This window comes from Coregonus lavaretus (genome assembly GCF_964263955.1).
Source record: "Coregonus lavaretus genome assembly, chromosome: 26".
NCBI lineage: Eukaryota > Metazoa > Chordata > Actinopteri > Salmoniformes > Salmonidae > Coregonus > Coregonus lavaretus.
This window is the reverse complement of record NC_140013.1, coordinates 24,069,396-24,089,094: the sequence shown is the minus strand read 5'-3', so window position 1 is coordinate 24,089,094 and position 19,699 is coordinate 24,069,396. Positions and strand designations below refer to the sequence as shown.

Genomic DNA, 19,699 nt, shown 5'->3' with positions numbered 1-19,699 from the left:
GTCTGACACACTTCTAATTGCTACTGCATGGTAGACATGTTGGTTAAAATACAGCAGCATAGCAATATATCTCCACACATTCCATTGTTTCTTCCATTTTGAATGAAATCATGTTATTATATATTTTTTTATTGTTAAACTTGACAAATGCAATACATACATTCCGTCATTTCAGCATAGTTTTATGTTGATTATTAGTCGGAGATTTAAATGAGTCATTATAGTGACAAGATCAGTATGAAGAGGGTGGGGAAGTTAACGTGAATGTCTGATTGAATTTCTAATCTCTTCATTGTTACAAAGTATTTTTTATACATATAATATAATAGAAAGAAAACAAGCTTGAAATGGCAAGGAACAGCATGTCTCATCTTTTGACCATATATGCATTCTCTTCTTCAATAGTCTGTGGGTTAACAGTGTAAAGTGGTTGGCAGCTTCCTCCTGTTCCAGGGATAAGTGTCTTGTATTTAACCAAAGCCACCCACATCCACTGGCATCTCACGCAACCAACTCAGGGCCATCCTTCTACATTCTTCTCTCTTTATTACCCACACACACCAACTTATTCTCCCATTCTCCTCCCTCTCTTTCACACAAAAATATACATGAATGAACACCCACTCACATGCATTCCTGCAGTCATTCATCCCCTTCATACACAAACATACCTTGCCTCAGTTTCTCTGTGCTCAACACATACACACTCACAAAAGGTAACAAAACTTAGATGCAGTATATCAGAGGTGAAGTGTCTCTGGTTCTCTGTGCTGCTCTCTGACTCCTGGGGGAGGTGTGGTGTTGAGCAGGGCTCAGAGTGAAAGCACTCCTGTGGGTGGTAAATAGACTCACTCCCCTCTAGGCTGGCCTGGCTCCAACCGATAGCCATGATAAGAGCTGGTTGGCAGCCAGCAGGGGAGGTGGTGTACGTGTCATTCTCCCTGACAGCCACAAGGGGCGCACTGGTTCTGTCCACACTGTTTAGACTGCTATGAGGGAGCGGATGGAGGGGCTGGCTGTGAGCCAATCTTCTGTAGGGAAACAGTGGGAGAGGGTTAACATTTGGAACTGTGACAGTACCTACCGCTGATAGTACCTACCCCTGATACGTTTAACATGTGTGGTCAGATGACAAGAAAACTCACAAGGAATGTTCATAGCGAGGAAATATTAATCCAAAAGGGAATGCATACATTTGACTGTTCACATTTACAAGTAATTGAACAGAATTTATAACAGTGTCAGATATGTAACGATGAATCAACACAAATCAAAGAAATTAAAAAATCATGAAATGTGTCCTGTTGTCAGTGTAGCGCTGGGTGTTATCATGCTGACGTGCGTCTCTCAGTCAGCTCTTCCATATAGGCTATGTGACTGACACACACACACGTGGTTTCATTTCCTGCCCATGTCATTCATCTTCAGCCCTACTCACCTGTGTCTGTTTACGGGCGGGCCGAGCTGGTTGGTTGTCGGGGTGGTTGGGCGCCCATGGCCCCAGACTCTGATTGGAGTAGAAGTCCATGGGGTACACCTCCTGCCAGCCCACTTGCTGCAGAGCCACAGCTGCCTGGTAGAGGAGGGGAGGGGAGGGAGAGGAGGGGAGGGGAGGGAGAGGAGGGGAGGGGAGGGAGAGCAGAGGAGAGAGGAGACAGAGGTTAAACAGAGATTACCACACAGACAACACAACCAAGACAGAGGGCTTCCAGCACTCCATTGATTTGTCCTGTCCTGTCCTTTTACTGCAGCCCATCATACTGTACATAGCTCATAATCAGGGTCTGGGGCCAGTTCCATTTCAGTCCTTTTCCATTGAGAACATCTATAAGATTTAATTCCTGAGCTGCCTATAGTTGTAATCAAGGTTTTATTTTCAATTCATGATTTCAGTTTCTATTCATTTCCACAAATTACTGGACTTGGTATGGCTTTCCCTGACATTGGTATGTCATTGAGGTAGGGAGTGGGCTGATGGAAAAGGCAGAAGCATTGGGTGAGAAGGAACAGTAGCTGTATGGAGCACAGCACTGTTCAGAGAACGATGGGACAATGTCTGACTTCTCACACTCGCCAGACAGGTGTCAAAATATTGAGTGTGGATGACAAGTGTGGATGTCACTTTATTTCTACCTACCTAACTGTGTCTGCTTTTCAAATGGCACCCTATTCCCTTTATAGTGCACTATATAGGGAATAGGGTGCCATTTGGGACGCCCCCACTGTAGTGTAACTGTACTGTAACTGTGCTGCAGAGCAAAACCATATGTTGGAGAGGAACTAACACACAGTGCCTTACCATGTGCGTGACTTTGAGCCAATGATTCATACTGGCTATGTTCAGCGTTAGTGAACATTAAGATATAGAGATATAAAGAGAATTCATATATAATACAGACGATATTCCAATTATCTCTATTCATATCAATCACAAATTGTTCTCTCTCTCTCTCCCTCTCTCTCTCCCTCTCCCCCTCCCTCTCTCTCTCCCTCCCTCCCTCTCCCCTCTCTACCCCTGCTCCCTCCCTCCCTCTCCCTATCTCCCCCTGCTCCCTCCCTCCCTCTCCCCCTGCTCCCTCCCTCCCTCCCTCTCCCCCTGCTCCCTCCCTCCCTCCCTCCCTCCCTCTCCCCCTGCTCCCTCCCTCCCTCTCTCTCTCCCCGTGCTCCCTCTCTCCCCCTGCTCCCTCCCTCCCTCTGCTCCCTCCCTCTTCTCCCTCTCCTCCCTCTCCTCCCTCTCTGTGTAAACTAGCTGCTCCTGCTAATCCCTCTGCTGACAGGAGGCAAGTGTGTCTTATTGACTATAAATATAACATGAGACGCTCTGAAAATAACCACTGCTCCCTCATATCTCTCTCTTCCCTCTCTACCTCATCTCCCCAGCTCCTAACGCCACAGAGGAAAGCGGGGCACACAGATACAGTCTATTAGCAGCGATGACAAGAGGTGAATTATCAAACGTACACACCAACACAGACGGCGCAAATCATTTATATGTATTGATAGCATCTGAAAAAGGGATGTCAGGGAAGCCAGCCCACATTTGACTAGAAAGCTTCTGAACACAAATTGACATCAGGGAGGGATCTTATTACTGGGTGAATCACAGTCACACACCGACTATAGTATTAGTCAATATCATAGCAGCAGCATAGGATTGGACATGTAAACAGTGCATTATCACAGATATGGAATGTACTGACCTTGGACCATAGCTTAAAATAGGACCATGATGATCATCATGCTAATGCTCACACAAGGGGCACATTTCCCATTAGGAAACTAACCTAATATCTATGTAAACTGTACATTTTAAGCATATGACTAATTTCTAAACAGTAATGACTGATAGTGCTTACATTAAAACCTCTTCATGTCTCTAAAATGCAGCCCACATCATATTCACACCCCTGTGCTTGTTATCACTGTGCAACTAATGCCTGTCTTAAGGGATGCACTACCTCAGCAGGAGTACACCAACAAACATTTGCTTATCAGATCCATCTCTTTCTAGTTAGAAAAACAAGATACAGCTGGGATGCTGTGTGGCGAGGCCACCAGCGGGGGGATCTGGTCTACTGTGCTGTGAGTGTACACTATAGTCAGTCAGTCAGTCAGTGAGAGAGAGAGAGAGCGAGAGAGCAACAGAGCTGAGAGACAGAACATAGGGGCTCCTACTGCAGAGCTGTCTCCATGCCTGCCTGCCTGCCTCTCTCCCCAGTCCCATCCAGCCTGCCTGCCTCTCTCCCCAGTCCCATCCAGCCAGCCTGCCTCTCTCCCCAGTCCCATCCAGCCAGCCTGCCTCTCTCCCCAGTCCCATCCAGCCAGCCTGCCTCTCTCCCCAGTCCCATCCAGCCAGCCTGCCTCTCTCCCCAGTCCCATCCAGCCAGGCTGCCTCTCTCCCCAGTCCCATCCAGCCAGCCTGCCTCTCTCCCCAGTCCCATCCTGCCAGCCTGCCTCTCTCCCCAGTCCCATCCTGCCAGCCTGCCTCTCTCCCCAGTCCCATCCAGCCAGCCTGCCTCTCTCCCCAGTCCCATCCTGCCAGCCTGCCTCTCTCCCCAGTCCCATCCTGCCAGCCTGCCTCTCTCCCCAGTCCCATCCAGCCACATTTATCACAGGGTACGAGTTCCTACACAACACTGCCTGCTCCAAGGGAGAAAAGTAATCTGAAGTGTGTGTGTGTGTGTGTGTGTGTGTGTGTGTGTGTATGCGTGCGTGTGCACGCTCTTGTCCTCCTTTGATAGTCAATGACAGCAGCAGACAGTGTGGATCGTGGCGAGCTGTTGTAAGCCGTCTGTTTACCTCATAGGGAGACAGCAGGGGTTTGGAGAAGGCTTTGCCCCAATCAATGGAGAGACGTGGGCAAGTGATCTGAACCCACCTGCAAGGAGAGAGAGAGAACATCAGAGAAAGAGTGAGAGTCAGAGAGAGAGAGAGAGTGAAAGAGAAAGAGAGAGAGAGAGAGATTGCATTAAAGAGGCAGTGCACATCTCAGATAGCAGGGTGGGTAGGCGCATGATGTGAATCCTTGCTGCTGCATTGGGCTGCAGGCAGCTCTGCCTCCACCTGATCTCCTGCATATGTTAGAGGATCTGTCCTGATTCACTCTAAACACAAAACACACTCTGCATTCATTCATCATACCAGGGGGAGAAAGGAAGAATGCTGAGAGGAGACAGGGGGAACACAAGCAGGGAAAAAGGGAGAGGTGTGAGAGGAGGAGAAATGGAGGGAAGATAAGTAGAGGTTAGGTGAGCTCCAGTAAAAAAGCTTCACTAGCCCAGTCTCCACGGAGCTAGCCTACATAGCAAGACAGACAGAGGGGAGGGGGGCTGTGAGTGTGTTAGAGAGGGAGAGATAAAGAAAGATAGAGAGAGGGAGGGGTGATGGAAAAGAAAGGCGAGGGGGGGGGGGGATTGGCAGCGATACGTGTTTATTTTAGTGATTGTGTGAGTGAAGGATGAGGGTGCAAACAGCTGGGGGGAGATGATGGGAGGAGGGAGGGGGGAGGGGGGTGAGGCAGAGCAGGGTTAAAGGGGTTAGCTTTCACAAATCAATGCTATCCACAGCTCCATCTCCACGGTGACAGCCCCTCCCTGTACTGCCTATCTCCAAAGACAGACAGCCACCAGTAATACACCAGACACATTTATGGATTCAGCTGTATTCACATGGACACGGTGAGGAATGAGAGCACACACATCTTGGTAGATTTCAATACAAATATATGGATTCAGAATCTGTGCACAACTGTACAGAAAGGTGGGGAGGGAGAAAGACGCTAGCTCTAAAACACTGCATCATGCTACATCTTCAGGGATACTATCACAAGTTTAATGTAAACTGCTGCAAAAGTGTATATCTCTGCATTCTCTCTCTCGCTCTCTCATCATATAGTTGCTTCCTTGAACAGTAGAATTGATTGGGGCTTCACCTTAACCACTGGAGCCCGCCCTGCTCTCCTCGTCTCGGTCACGATTAACTCAAATATTCCAAACCCTCAGGCAAAACGCATGGCATTTTCTCATTTTTAAATCATAATACTTTTTTGGGGGAAAATATCTCCCAAAAAACTTGATGAATTAGTATTCACCAGTCTAATTTGGAAGGTAGATGAGTCAGATGTTTCCCCTGTAACGTTGGTCTCAGAGGAGGAAGTTGGAATGCTGACACCGAGTTCTGATTGGAGCAGAGCAGTAGTTCTGATATGACCTTTAGGTATTTTCAGACTCTTAGGCTGTGTCCAAAATGGCACCTACAGTGGGGAGAACAAGTATTTGATACACTGCCGATTTTGCAGGTTTTCCTACTTACAAAGCATGTAGAGGTCTGTAATTTTTATCATAGGTACACTTCAACTGTGAGAGACGGAATCTAAAACAAAAATCCAGAAAATCACATTGTATGATTTTTAAGTAATTAATTTGCATTTTATTGCATGACATAAGTATTTGATACATCAGAAAAGCAGAACTTAATATTTGGTACAGAAACCTTTGTTTGCAATTACAGAGATCATACGTTTCCTGTAGGTCTTGACCATGTTTGCACACACTGCAGCAGGGATTTTGGCCCACTCCTCCATACAGACCTTCTCCAGATCCTTCAGGTTTCGGGGCTGTCGCTGGGCAATACATACTTTCAGCTCCCTCCAAAGATTTTCTATTGGGTTCAGGTCTGGAGACTGGCTAGGCCACTCCAGGACCTTGAGATGCTTCTTACGGAGCCACTCCTTAGTTGCCCTGGCTGTGTGTTTTGGGTCGTTGTCATGCTGGAAGACCCAGCCACGACCCATCTTCAATGCTCTTACTGAGGGAAGGAGGTTGTTGGCCAAGATCTCGCGATACATGGCCCCATCCATCCTCCCCTCAATACGGTGCAGTCGTCCTGTCCCATTTGCAGAAAAGCATCCCCAAAGAATGATTTTTCCACCTCCATGCTTCACGGTTGGGATGGTGTTCTTGGGGTTGTACTCATCCTTCTTCCTCCAAACACGGCGAGTGGAGTTTAGACCAAAAAGCTCTATTTTTGTCTCATCAGACCACATGACCTTCTCCCATCATCCAGATGGTCATTGGCAAACTTCAGACAGGCCTGGACATGCGCTGGCTTGAGCAGAGGGACCTTGCGCGCGCTGCAGGATTTTAATCCATGACGGCGTAGTGTGTTACTAATGGTTTTCTTTGAGACTATGGTCCCAGCTCTCTTCAGGTCATTGACCAGGTCCTGCCGTGTAGTTCTGGGCTGATCCCTCACCTTCCTCATGATCATTGATGCCCCACGAGGTGAGATCTTGCATGGAGCCCCAGACCGAGGGTGATTGACCGTCATCTTGAACTTCTTCCATTTTCTAATAATTGCGCCAACAGTTGTTGCCTTCCCACCAAGCTGCTTGCCTATTGTCCTGTAGCCCATCCCAGCCTTGTGCAGGTCTACAATTTTAACCCTGATGTCCTTACACAGCGCTCTGGTTTTGGCCATTGTGGAGAGGTTGGAGTCTGTTTGATTGAGTGTGTGGACAGGTGTCTTTTATACAGGTAACAAGTTCAAACAGGTGCAGTTAATACAGGTAATGAGTGGAGAACAGGAGGGCTGCTTAAAGAAAAACTAACAGGTCTGTGAGAGCCGGAATTCTTACTGGTTGGTAGGTGATCAAATACTTATGTCATGCAATAAAATGCAAATTAATTACTTTAAAATCATACAATGTGATTTTCTGGATTTTTGTTTTAGATTCCGTCTCTCACAGTTGAAGTGTACATATGATAAAAATTACAGACCTCTACATGCTTTGTAAGTAGGAAAACCTGCAAAATCGTCAGTGTATCAAATACTTGTTCTCCCCACTGTATGTAATGTACTACAAAAGTAGTGCAAGGGGCAGAAATGGCTAGAACTCTAATTGCTAGGGGTAAAATGTAGGGAAAATGGTTGTCAGCACAGCTTCAAGAAAACAGTCGCTATCAAACTAGGGATTTCATGGATAATTGAGGTAAGACAGCAATTCTGCTCATAGATTATGCATGTATGAACTACACATTGACACATCCAGACCATAGCGGGAGGTTTAAAACATACTTTCTTAGTAGCCAAAGTACCGGAGCATGTCTTTAAGGCAAGCAATGAGTGGATGGGAGTGGAGGAGAGAGAAGCGAAGGATAGGAGCAGTTTAGGAGCAGTTTCTTAACAGATATGCCTGGGAGCATGTGTTGTGCCACGCTGGCTAGGCCCCCAGCACGCCACACAATTCAATTTACAGCCAATATCTGAGCTAAAATCTTCCTAAAGCACCGCATAGCCCTAACCACTGGGCATAGACAGAGAGATGGAGAAAGAGAGAGAATGAGGGAGAGAGGGAGAGACGCAGAGAAAAAGAGAAAGGGGGAGAGAGATGGAAGAGGAAAGACAGAGAGAGAGAGGTAAAGCTAACTCCAGTCACAGTCTATCTACTACAGCCACTGCCTCTGAATGTGTCCCCATTTCCCCTGTCCATTTACTAGCAGCACTCTGGGTATAAGGAAACAGAAAGCAGAGCAGGGTGCAATGCTGATGCCTATAGTCATGCACTGTGAAGACGACCATCAGTAAGTGAATAGAATCCTGATGACTCTCTGTGAATGGGGGACCCTGTAGTGAGCTGGGGTAGAGGGAGGACAGCCCGATAAGCAGACCTAATTGAAAGAGAGGGCAGGGGATGGGGGACCACACAGAGCACGCATCCCAAATGGCACCTAGTGCACTAAATAGGGAATAGGGTGCCAGTGTTCCCAGTGTGAACAAAGGCCCTGTCCCCGCCCTGCTACATTCACTTCTCTGCTCCATTAGCCCCAGTAACAGTTAGGATGCATCCCAAATGACACCTTATTCCCTCTACAGCAAACAGCTCTGGTCAAAAGTAGTGCACAATATAGGGAATAAGGTGCCATTTGGGATGCAGCCTCAGGCAGACCTCCCTCCACCTGCAAGGCTGCTGCCTTTCAATTATCCTAGCAGCCTGGACCAAGACAGGCAAAAACAATTAACCTCTTCTCGCTATCTCAGGAAAATGGTCACTTGAATAAAATAAAAAAGATTAAAACAGGAAAGTTGATTGGCATATGGATGAAGAGGAAATGCTGACGATTTGCGGTAAAATGGCATAACACATTGCAGGGTATTTGCGATCCAGTTGAGATAAGTGTGTGTGGGTGTGCCAGATATCTGCACAATGGTATAAAACCAGCCTGGGGACAGTCTAATTGCACACTTTAAAGTGTTCGCTAATGGTTACTCTGTATGTCGGAGTGTGTGTGTCACTAATGGGAGAGAAAGGCTGGGGGATGGGCCCTCCCTGCTGCACTGTGTGGGCTAATACACCTTCCCTCTCTCCCTCCCTTCTCTTTCTGCACTCCTCTCCACTCCTTTCCGCAGCCAGACTGCGCTGTCTTTGATTCTGTGCCCACAGGTAAGCACTGTCCCCAATGTGGGTTCAGAACACAAACAAAACTTTATTTCAAAAGGATGCATCTTGAAGTGTCTGGCTTTAAGACTTTTTTTGATTTCTATTTGTCTCCTGTAGGGTGTTTGTGTTTTTGTCAAACCCAGGAATCAATGGAGATAGAAACTCTCCACCAAAAGTAATTCCAAATACTGGAATTAGTAGGCTAAATAGAGGAAAGTTCAGATAATCCCAACCAACACTGAGTTAGTCCAGTGGTTAAAGTATCTGTCTAGGCTAGTCATCTCCTGCTGTGGGCCAATCTCACTCACCTTGCTGACCAATCCGGATTGCCTACCAAAAAAGGTCAATCTCATACACCTAACTAACAACCCCTTAGTCTCTCTTAAACCCTTTCATACACAGACAAAGATCCCACTAATGTATCATGCCTGCTTCTTTTAACCAGCTTTTTGGTACATCAAAGGGGTAGGGGAAAAAACACCATGATACAGCAAAAGCCACCTAAAGACCTAGTCACAATTCTTGCATTTTCACAGACCCTGTTCCCAAAATACAGGTATCGGGTCTGTGTAAACGGTTCTCTGCTTCTTTGCAAGTAAATTCATTAACACTTCCATTGTTTAACACCTCCCTAATTTGCAATGCAAACAGACCCCATGTTTAACAACACACCCATCCCAATTCGCCAGTTGTATAAAAGGGGTATACCTGCAAGAAAGTGGTAAATAATATACCACATCTTCTGTCTGAAATGGGTATTTCTGATCAGGCCATTACTCTAACACCTCTTCAGAGCCAGCTCAGGACCAGTCTCATTATCTGGGGTCCTGCTGAGAGCCCTGTAGCACTGAGATAGCCCTGTAATGTCAGCCATCATGCCATTCCTGTCACGTCTTCCCTGTAACATAATTCCTTTAACGTCATTCCTGTAACGTCATCACTGTGACCCCAGTCTACCCTTTGGTGTCATAGGGCTGAAACGAATGGGATGATGACTGCGTACTGACTGTGAGCCCTGTTGAGTCATCCGTGTGACGTCAACCCTGTGATATCATGAACTTTGTGTCTGTCCTGTGACGTCTGTCAGACCCATGACGCCAGTCAGCCCTGTCACACCACTCTACTATCTACTGACTGAGCAACCCCACTCTGGCAGCTCTCTGCATAACATTTGAAAAGCAGTTATTTTGCGTCCCTCTCGAAGCACTTAATCTGCGGCCACTGAGCTATCTAAACAGGTGCCTGTGAATCGCCTGTGAATATTTTGGCCGGTTTGAGTCGTGGCGGGCTTATGAATTCACTGTTGTGCGTAACTGCCTTGGAGAGTGTTGAGATCACAGCCCAAATAAAACAAGAACAGCAAACACCTTTTATCACGTTCTCTCTCGTTTTAACACAACCTCCTCAACTACCTCTGCGTCCCCTGATCTCTCTCCCGCTCTCTCAGACCTTCTGTCCCTCCTTCACGCACTCCTCCCTCACACATCGCACTCTCATTACTCCACAGTGAGAGGTCAATCTGCTGAGTGTGTGGACTGTGGAGAATGTGTGCATGTATGTCTCAGACAGCCCTTCTGCACACCAGTGTCTCGCTAACGCCTCCTTTCCCTCTTATTTCTCTAACCAGACAGACAGTCACAGAAATCAAAGCGACTGGAGCTTGAAGCACGAGTGGTTTGACTTTAGAAACTTTTGGAGTTTTCTTTTGAAGACAATGACTGTGCCTCGCTGGATAACAGCGCTGGATGACAGAGCATTTCAGATGGAGTCTCTCTGTGTATATCAGGGATATGTATCAAAGACAAGAGGACAAGTCTTAAAACCTTTTCACAGCCTTTCACCGTGTGCACGTGCATGTGCTGTAGACTCACGCATCCACTTCTGCCATCAGGTCCAGCTTGCTGGGGAAAATCTCAGACAGCAGCACTCGAGTGAAGGACTTGCCAAGAGACTCGAGCTTGGATTCCAGGTGCTATGATGGAAAGAGAAAGAGAGAGAGGGAAAGAGAAAGAGAGAGAGAAACAGAGCGAGAGAGAGAGAGCGAAAGAGAAAAAGAGAGAGAAATACAAAGAGTGAGGGAGTGATGAGAGTAGGAGGATGGAGAGAAGGAGAGGATGGTCACACTAGCTTTGAGCCCACACGAAGAACACGTGTGTGTGTTTGTGCAGGCCTTGGACTCACAAGGGACCTGACTGTGTTGCCTGCCTATACTGCTACACACACACACACTCCCACTCGTTCTGCTGTTCCAGTGGAGGGTCCTTCACAGGTCCTTTAGAGCTCCCCAGTCTAGTGTTTCTTAGTTAGTTAACCAGCTAATAATAATAATAATAATATGGCTAATTAACCCAGCTAGCTCTCAATGATGGAGCCCAGCGATACTGGAGAAAACCACCCAATAACATCAACATATTAAACACATCACCACCCAATAACATCAACATATTAAACACATCACCACCCAATAACATCACTAGATAAAACACATCACCACCCAATAACATCACTAGATAAAACAAATCACCACCCAACAACATCACTAGAAAAAACACATCACCACCCAATAACATCAACATATTAAACACATCATCACCCAATAACATCACTAGATAAAACACATCACTAGATAAAAACGTTGAGCCAGTTCAGGGACCGAGCTTCCTTCTGTGTTGGTGAATGTCTTTGAAGAGGGCCCCCGCTGGACCAAAAGTGTTAAGACACACACGCAGTGCATTAAAAGGTGAGTGGATGTTTTTCCCCTCAGAATGTCAACTTCAAAAAAGATTCCCTAACGGTTAGTTTAGAGAGAGATAAACCTCTGCAGCCAGCCACACTGAGATTATCTGTTCTCTAGTGGGTAAATTCTCACCCTTTACTATGACAGCCTGGGTTGTTCTGCGAGATTATAGAGTCCTCTCTCTCTCTCTCTCTCTCTCTCTCTCTCTCTCTATTAGAGAAAAGGATGAGGCGAGGAAGAATCCCAAACAAAGTCAAACACAACGCATGAGAGGAAAACAAAAAGCGAGCAGATCAAACAGAGGAGAGAAGAAAGAGAAGAGTGCTGAGAGGAGGAGAGAAGGGAGGGGGGAAGAAGAGGGGGGGATGGCAGTCTTGAGAGCAGGCTAGAATGGGATCCAACAACGATCGATTAAGACCCCCAGGCACACGCACCAGACAAACGCCAACTGTTGGAGGTAGGGGAGTGTGTGTATAGAGGGGTGTGGTTTGGCTTTACACTCTATAGTCTCCACAGTTGCATTTAGCTACTTGTCTGAGTAACTGAGAGAAGCTGTGCCCCACAAAATGTATTACACATCATTGCATAAGTGAAGGTCTCAGGGTGTGAGGAAGGGGTAGAATCAGGATAAGTGTGAAATCTCTGAGATGCAGGCTCATACCTCTCTGACCTTAGGGTTGCCCTGCCGGCCCAGTGTGCCCAGGATCAGGCCCCATCTCTGGGCAGAGCGAGCTTTGTCGATGGCTTGGAGTCGGATGGACCGCATGGCTTCATGGTCATAGTACTCCCTGGAGAATATCTTACTGTACGGGTCGTACCTAAACACACACATACACACAAGCACGCACACGAGTGCAAGTGTATGCACACACACATACACACAAAAACACAGGCATATGCAATCATACACAAACATGCACATTAGTGTGTATTGTTCACAACAGGTATCTACCTCGAGGAAAGAAGCGCAAGAAGAGAAAATACAGTCATGAAAATCCATCAAGTATTAAGGCAGTTATCTGAGAGAAAATGTAGGCATTTTAGAAAATCTAATCTTTGTCTCTGTACCAGGAGAGCTCAGCTCACCACATCTTGAGATGATCATCTTGTTTATTAGAGAGACAGAGGATGGTAGTAGTGCATACGTGGATAACACAAACACAATTTCACTTCACAAATAACATCTCATATAAATACTGTTTCACACCAATACAGCTGAGTGGCAATGACACCATAATGACAACCTCCAACAAGGTGATCCATGTCACATTAATCCTGTATATTACTGACAATGATGACATTCTGCAATCTATGTCAGACTCATCCAGAGCAGTACACTGTATACTAATGTACAGTGCTGTGAAAAAGTATTTGCCCCCTTTCTGATTTTCTCTATTTTTGATACTGAATGTCATCAGATCTTCAACCAAAACCTAATATTAGATTAAGGGAACCTGAGTTTACAAATAACAAAAACATTTATTTATTTATTTAATTAACAAAGTTATGCAACACCCAATTCCCCTATGTGAAAAAGTAATTGCCCCCTTACACTCAATAACTGGTTGTACCACCTTTAGCTGCAATGACGGCAACCAAATGCTTCCTTTATTTGTTGATCAGTCTCACACATCGCTGTGGAGGAATTCTGTCCCACTCCTGCATGCAGAACTGCTTTAACGCAGCGACATTTGTTGATTTTCAAGGATGAACTGCTCGTTTCAAGTCCTGCCACAACATCTCAATTGGGATTAGGTCTGGACTTCGACTAGGCCATTCCAAAACTTAAAATGTGTTGCTTTTTAACCATTTTCATGTAGACTTGATTGTGTGTTTTGGATCATTGTCTTGCTGAATGACCCAGCTGCTTCAGCTTCAGCTCACAGACGGACAGTCTGGCATTATCCTGTAGAATTCTGATAGAGAGCAGAATTCATGGTTCCTTCTATTAAGGCAAGTCATCCAGGTCCTGAGGCAGTAAAGCATCCCCAAACCATCACACCACCACCACCATGCTTGACCGTTGGTATGAGGTTCTTACTGTGGAATGCAGTGTTTGGTTTTCGACAGACATAATGGGACCCATCTCGTCCAAAAAGTTGACTCAAGTTTGCCAAAAAGCACCAGGAAGCACCTGGATGATCGTCAAGACTCTTGGAAGAATGTTCTATGGACAGATGAGTCAAAAGTATAACTTTTATGAAATAAGTATGTCATTGTTGTGTTATTTGTTCACTCAGGTTCCCTTGATCTAATATTAGGTTTGGTTGAAGATCTGATAACATTCAGTATCAAAAATATGCATAGGTATAGAAAATTAGAAAGGGGGCAAATACTTTTTCACAGCACTGTAAATGGTACACACAGTGCCTGATTAGCTCTTTACACTTGTACCAGTGTATGGGTTCAAAATAGCAAATTTGGACACTGATAAGCACCTAAATTGGAACGCAGTAGCTGTACAGTAACATGCAATACGTCAGCGCTCAAGGCCTCCCGCTTCACAGCGCAGTGTTGGTTTTGACTGACAGTGGTTCTGAACACTGCGCGCGACAAGAAGTTGCCCCCATCCCCTCCTGCTAATTGGGCAACTTTTTCAAATGTTTGGTTGTCTGAGTGAGGGAAATAAAGCAACACCTCACGGCACAACGCCTCTCCCCCACGTGACCTACTTGTTGTGTGTATATACGGTACTGATATTTACATTTAAGTCATTTAGCAGACGCTCTTATAGTTAGTGAGTGCATACATTTTTCATACTGGCCCCCCGTGGGAAACGAACCCACAACCCTGGTGTTGCAAGCGCCATGCTCTACCAACTGAGCTACAGGGGACGGTATGTGTAACTGATACAGTGGCTTGCGAAAGTATTCACCCCCTTGGCCACTCTTCCGTAAAGCCCAGCTCTGTGGAGTGTACGGCTTAAAGCGGTTCTATGGACAGATACTCCAATCTCCGCTGTGGAGCTTTGCAGCTCCTTCAGGGTTATCTTTGGTCTCTTTGTTGCCTCTCTGATTAATGCCCTCCTTGCCTGGTCCCTGAGTTTTGGTGGGCGGCCCTCTCTTGGCAGGTTTGTTGTGGTGCCATATTCTTTCCATTCTTTAATAATGGATTTAAATGGTGCTACGTGGGATGTTCAAAGTTTCTGATATTTTTTTTAATAAACCAACCCTGATCTGTACTTCTCCACAACTTTGTCCCTGACCTGTTTGGAGAGCTCCTTGGTCTTCATGGTGCCACTTGCTTGGTGGTGACTTCTGAAGGTAATTGGTTGCACCAGATCTTATTTAAGGGCTTCATAGCAAAGGGGGTGAATACATACGCACGCACCACTTATCTTTTTTATAAGTTATTTTTTTCATTTCACTTCACCAATTTGGACTATTGTGTGTATGTCCATCACATGAAATCAAAATCAAAATCCATTTAAATGACAGGTTGTAATGCAACAAAATAGGAAAAACGCCAAGGGGGATGAATACCTTTGCAAGGCACTGTAGATGCACACACACACACTACATGTTAATGTTTTTAAATGTATGTAAATTGTAAAGTATTTTGTCTGTAATGTCTTTTTCGTTATGTGTCGGACCCCAGTAACACTAGCTGTCGCCATTGGCGTCGGCTAATGGGGATCCTAATAAGTCAAAATTATGATCTGCTTCTCTGAATTGCCTTGTGAAAGCCTAACACTGTAAGATCGTATTTTTAACTTAGCTAGCCATGTTGGCAATATAACACACTTTCACATCATGCCCACCTGACCAGATAGCGATTTATCATGGAACGTTTTTGGAATTCGGAAACAACAACAGTAATTATGTAAAGGCGGGGATGCAGGGCTGTGTTTCAAACAAAACTACCAGTCTGCTTGCTCTAGTTCCTCAACAGCACAGCAAGGAGAGCTCAAAATAGCACCTTATAGTTGAAGACTCTTCTTTGAGTCATAAAAGTGCATTGAAATTATGTAGGAACTGTGCACACTTTGGAGAGGTGGTTGGCCACTTGGAGACACCAGTTAGTCCTCCCACTCAAACCCTTATCATTGTTTTGTCTTATGTTGCACCTACCCCACATTTACCAGGAATATTCTTATACTGTTACTCAATGTATCCAGAGTATTTTCTGATTTGGTTATCAATAAATGCGGCGAAAAGTACAGTAAATGGAAAACGCACATAAAATCAACAGTGTAATGTTTGGATTCAGTGTTGTGCCAGACAAACTGTTTTGTCTTCACCTTTAGTCTTATAATTTCCCCATAATCTCCAAACTGTTCGCTTTGATTGCTATCATGGTTTCCATATTTTTTCTCTAAGAAACATTTCAATTTAGCCCTATCCATATAGGCCAATTCCCACGAGTGTAAAGGATTAAAGTTATTATGTGTGTTATTATTTACAGGTACCTACAGGTATCTGGGTTGGCAATCATGATGGACTCCAGGTGGAACCTGCCATCTCCCAGGTAGCTATAAATACAAACACATCAACACACAGAGACACAGGGAGAGAGAGACAAACACAGTAAGACAGACAGACACACTCCCTGCTGCTGCATACCTGCTGTGGAACAACAATACATATCTACCCCATCTCTCCCTCACCTCTCTCCCTCCCCATTCCTCCTCTCCCACTCCCTCTCTTCCCCTCTCACCCTTCTCTCTCACACACACTCTCTCTCTCACATGCTCTCTCTCTCACATGCTCTCTCTCTTCCCCTCCCTCCCCACCTCCCCCTCTCTCTGGTGGACAAAGTGGTCTCAGAGGACCTATGCCTGGGGTTCAAGGGTTCAAGGTGTGACCAGGGGCTCCTGATGTATAGGAACAACAGCACACAGCACCCCTGTCATGGCCCCATGTTGTTTATCAGTTAACCCAGTGGGTGTTATTAGTTGGCCCGCCTGGACCCGTGATGGGGCAGGGTTCAACGGGCGCACACGCAAGCACGACACACACACACCATCATTATCATCCCAGGGGGTGTGCTGGGAGGAGGCCTACTATTGGCTTAGTGAGGGGTCCAGGCCTCTCTCAGTTACCATGGCAAGCCCACAGAGGCCAAGGGGGAGACAGAGACAATTAGAGGAGCTAATTAGCCAGCGTTTAGGAAAGTGTGTGTGGAACAGGCTGTGGGTGAGCATCCACAGGGACCCCCAGGAGCCACAACTAACCTCCACACAGGCAGGCAGGCAGGCAGGCCTGCACGCATAGACACACACACACACACACACACACACACACACACACTAGTGGTGCGCGGGTTGACTCATAACCTGCAGTCCCCGCAGTTATATCTGGGATTAGGGTCATTAAATATTTTGTGGATGAAGGGTGGATGGGTGGCTGGCGGGTTGAATACAGAGAAAACAATGCATCAAAAATCCATAAATGTATAATTATTGTGCAATTCATATCTATAGGCTACATTGAGGTTTTTCTTTCATTCTTTTTATCTGCCGTTAGCGCGTAAGCCTACGCTTTAGGGCCTAACTGTACGTGCGCCAAATACACACCAATTGCCAAATGCTTTTGAGAACTTGGGCAGAAAAAGTTAACGTCGATCCACTGAGGCAAAAAGGACAATGTCAGAGTTTATTTCAATAAGAGAAAAGCTGTAAAATGGAGAGTTGAAAATAAAGAGAAGGGAGGGACGGAACAGTAGTCTAATGTTTGGGAAAGATGTTATGTGTGCTGATTGTGAAGCGCTATGAATTCGACAGTCACAAGACGGGGACTTCAAATACGCCACGTGAAGGGAGCTATACTGTTCAGATGGGTTAAACTGAAAACTGGACACTGACTGCAGGTCTATAACAGGGATGGGCAACTTTGATGGGGGTGGGGGCTACAAAACATCTGAAATCCTCATGAGCGGCAGCAGTGGCTCGTGGGTCTGTATACCCACATTCATACACACCATATGCAGTCAAAGCCGGTCCTAGCCTTTTTGGGGCCCCTCTCGACAGCGGAAAGAAAAAAAGTAGTTTTAGAGTTAATTTCCTGCAATTCTACACATTTTACCATGGGGCTTAGAGAAAATGTTGCAGTTTCAAAGCAAGTTTGCTGCAATTCTACAAATTTTGCCATGGGGCATTTTATTTTGCTGCAGTTTTACAGCAGATGTCCTACAAGTCTACATATTTTGCCATAGGGTGGAGAGAAATGTTTGCCGTTTTTAATGAGAGTGACTAACTAAACCAATAGGGGCCCCCCAGTCGGTAATTCCACCATGATTACTACAAGTTTTGATAGCTGGCCGCTAGACTAACTTACCAATCAATAATGTTTAGCTGACATGGGCTAATTGAGTGACTGACAGTGATTAACAACAGAAAAACTGCTGAACAAATGTTAACCAAATTTCAAAATTGCACCTTGTGTATTATACTTTTCTAACCTCCAACTGAACAACTTATCCAAATAATTTGATCCGCGGGCCTACAAAAGTTGCCCTTCCCTGGTCTATAACCTCTCACATAGCCTAATATAATATTAACTCCTGCAGAATTAACCAGATCTTGCTGTTAAATGATACACCAAATGAATGTTTGATTCTGTTTTTTTTGGCGCTATTGCATTTTCTCCCCGGTCACTAAACGTTTGGCTGCACGAGAGAAGCAGAGATGAAGGAGAGAACTTTACTGATGTCAACTAGATTGAAGCATTAATTCTATCGATGTATGACATTTTCTGGTGAGCAAGGGTTTATTTAGTCTTCTAGGCCAAGAGAAGCAGCATGTATCTAATTACAGACTAAATCATTTACTAACAAATAGCCTACCAAAATGTCCGCAATTATAAACAGAAACATAGATTAGGCGCAAAAAAAACATAGGCCTCAAATTTTCAGTTTATCACAGTCGGGCGGTTGCGGACGGTTTATTAGCAATTGCGGGTGGGTGTGGGTGAACAAACAGCTGACCCACACATCACTAACACGCACACACCCAGTCACTGAGACTAGATTGTGTCCGTGTGTGTGTGTGTGTGTGTGTGTGTGTGTGTGTGTGTGTGTGTGTGTGCGCGTATGTGTCTTTGTGTGTATAGCAGGGTAATTTTGAGCCGAGGAGCAAATTAAAAGCGAGTGATGACTATTGTGCCGAGGGCCGGGCATTTTGCTTTGCAATAATATCCAAGGTGTCCCTATAATCACACTGGCTACAATGAGCCTCCTGCTTTTCGAAATCCTACCCTGTACGTGTTTCTCTGCTTTAAGAGGATAGAGCTCTATAGCACTCCTAACCATGAGGGCCTTTGATATCCTATGGTTCATATTGCATTGTCCTTTGTAGGAGAGCTGAGTGCTGCTGTGCTATAATGGTGAACACTGTGCTGTCTTGTCCTGCATTATGCAACAACACACTGATTCTGCTCTTAATATGTCTGCAGACATTAGCAGCAGGGTCTGAGAGAGGAGAGCTAGAAGAGGTTTAGAACTGGGAGCCTCTCCTACTACAGATATTCTTATAGCTGCTCTGTTCTAAAGCATTAGCCATTTTAACATACTTCTCTTTATTACTGTAATCATATAGATTCTATAATGTATGAAAGACATAGGGCGTCTCAGAGACTGATATACCGTCGCTCTTCCCACATAATGTCCCAGCTACACTCAACTAAATTCATTTCAACTTCTACATAAGAGATATCGCAGCAATAGGTCCCTCCGATGCACTATAATGGTTGAACACAATAAGAGACAAGCATTTAGGTGACTCATGTGAGGCAGTATTGGAGGCCGAGAGATATTTCAAACTATTCATAAATGACAAATCTACCGGTATATGCAAATGAAAATGAATGAAGTGAAATGTAATGGACCATGATTCTTCAACAGTCCTGATTTCGATCCATTATTACTGACTATTCTATTTATCGAAGCCTCCTGCTGGTTTACCGTTTCCAGTGTCTGTACTGTTCTGTACTCAGGTATGAGCTGGTTGTAGCTGCCCCTCAGATCCACTGACAAGAGGAGAGAGAGAGATGGAGAGAGAGACGGGGAGAGAGAATGGGAGAGAGAGA

The 19,699-nt window shown here is 45.4% G+C and overlaps 1 protein-coding gene across 1 annotated transcript in view; it reads right to left on the bottom strand.

The window, feature by feature from the left end:
* Positions 1-965: 965 nt before the first annotated feature.
* dph1 (diphthamide biosynthesis 1) overlaps positions 966-19,699 on the bottom strand; it is a gene marked incomplete at its 5' end in the record, with an annotated part of 68,228 nt that continues 49,494 nt past the window's right edge. Inside the window, 6 exon segments of the mRNA XM_084142611.1 lie at positions 966-1,031; positions 1,439-1,573; positions 4,300-4,378; positions 10,810-10,910; positions 12,337-12,493; positions 16,078-16,146. Coding sequence (XP_083998737.1) covers positions 990-1,031; positions 1,439-1,573; positions 4,300-4,378; positions 10,810-10,910; positions 12,337-12,493; positions 16,078-16,146 — 583 coding nt within the window. The 3' untranslated portion in view covers positions 966-989.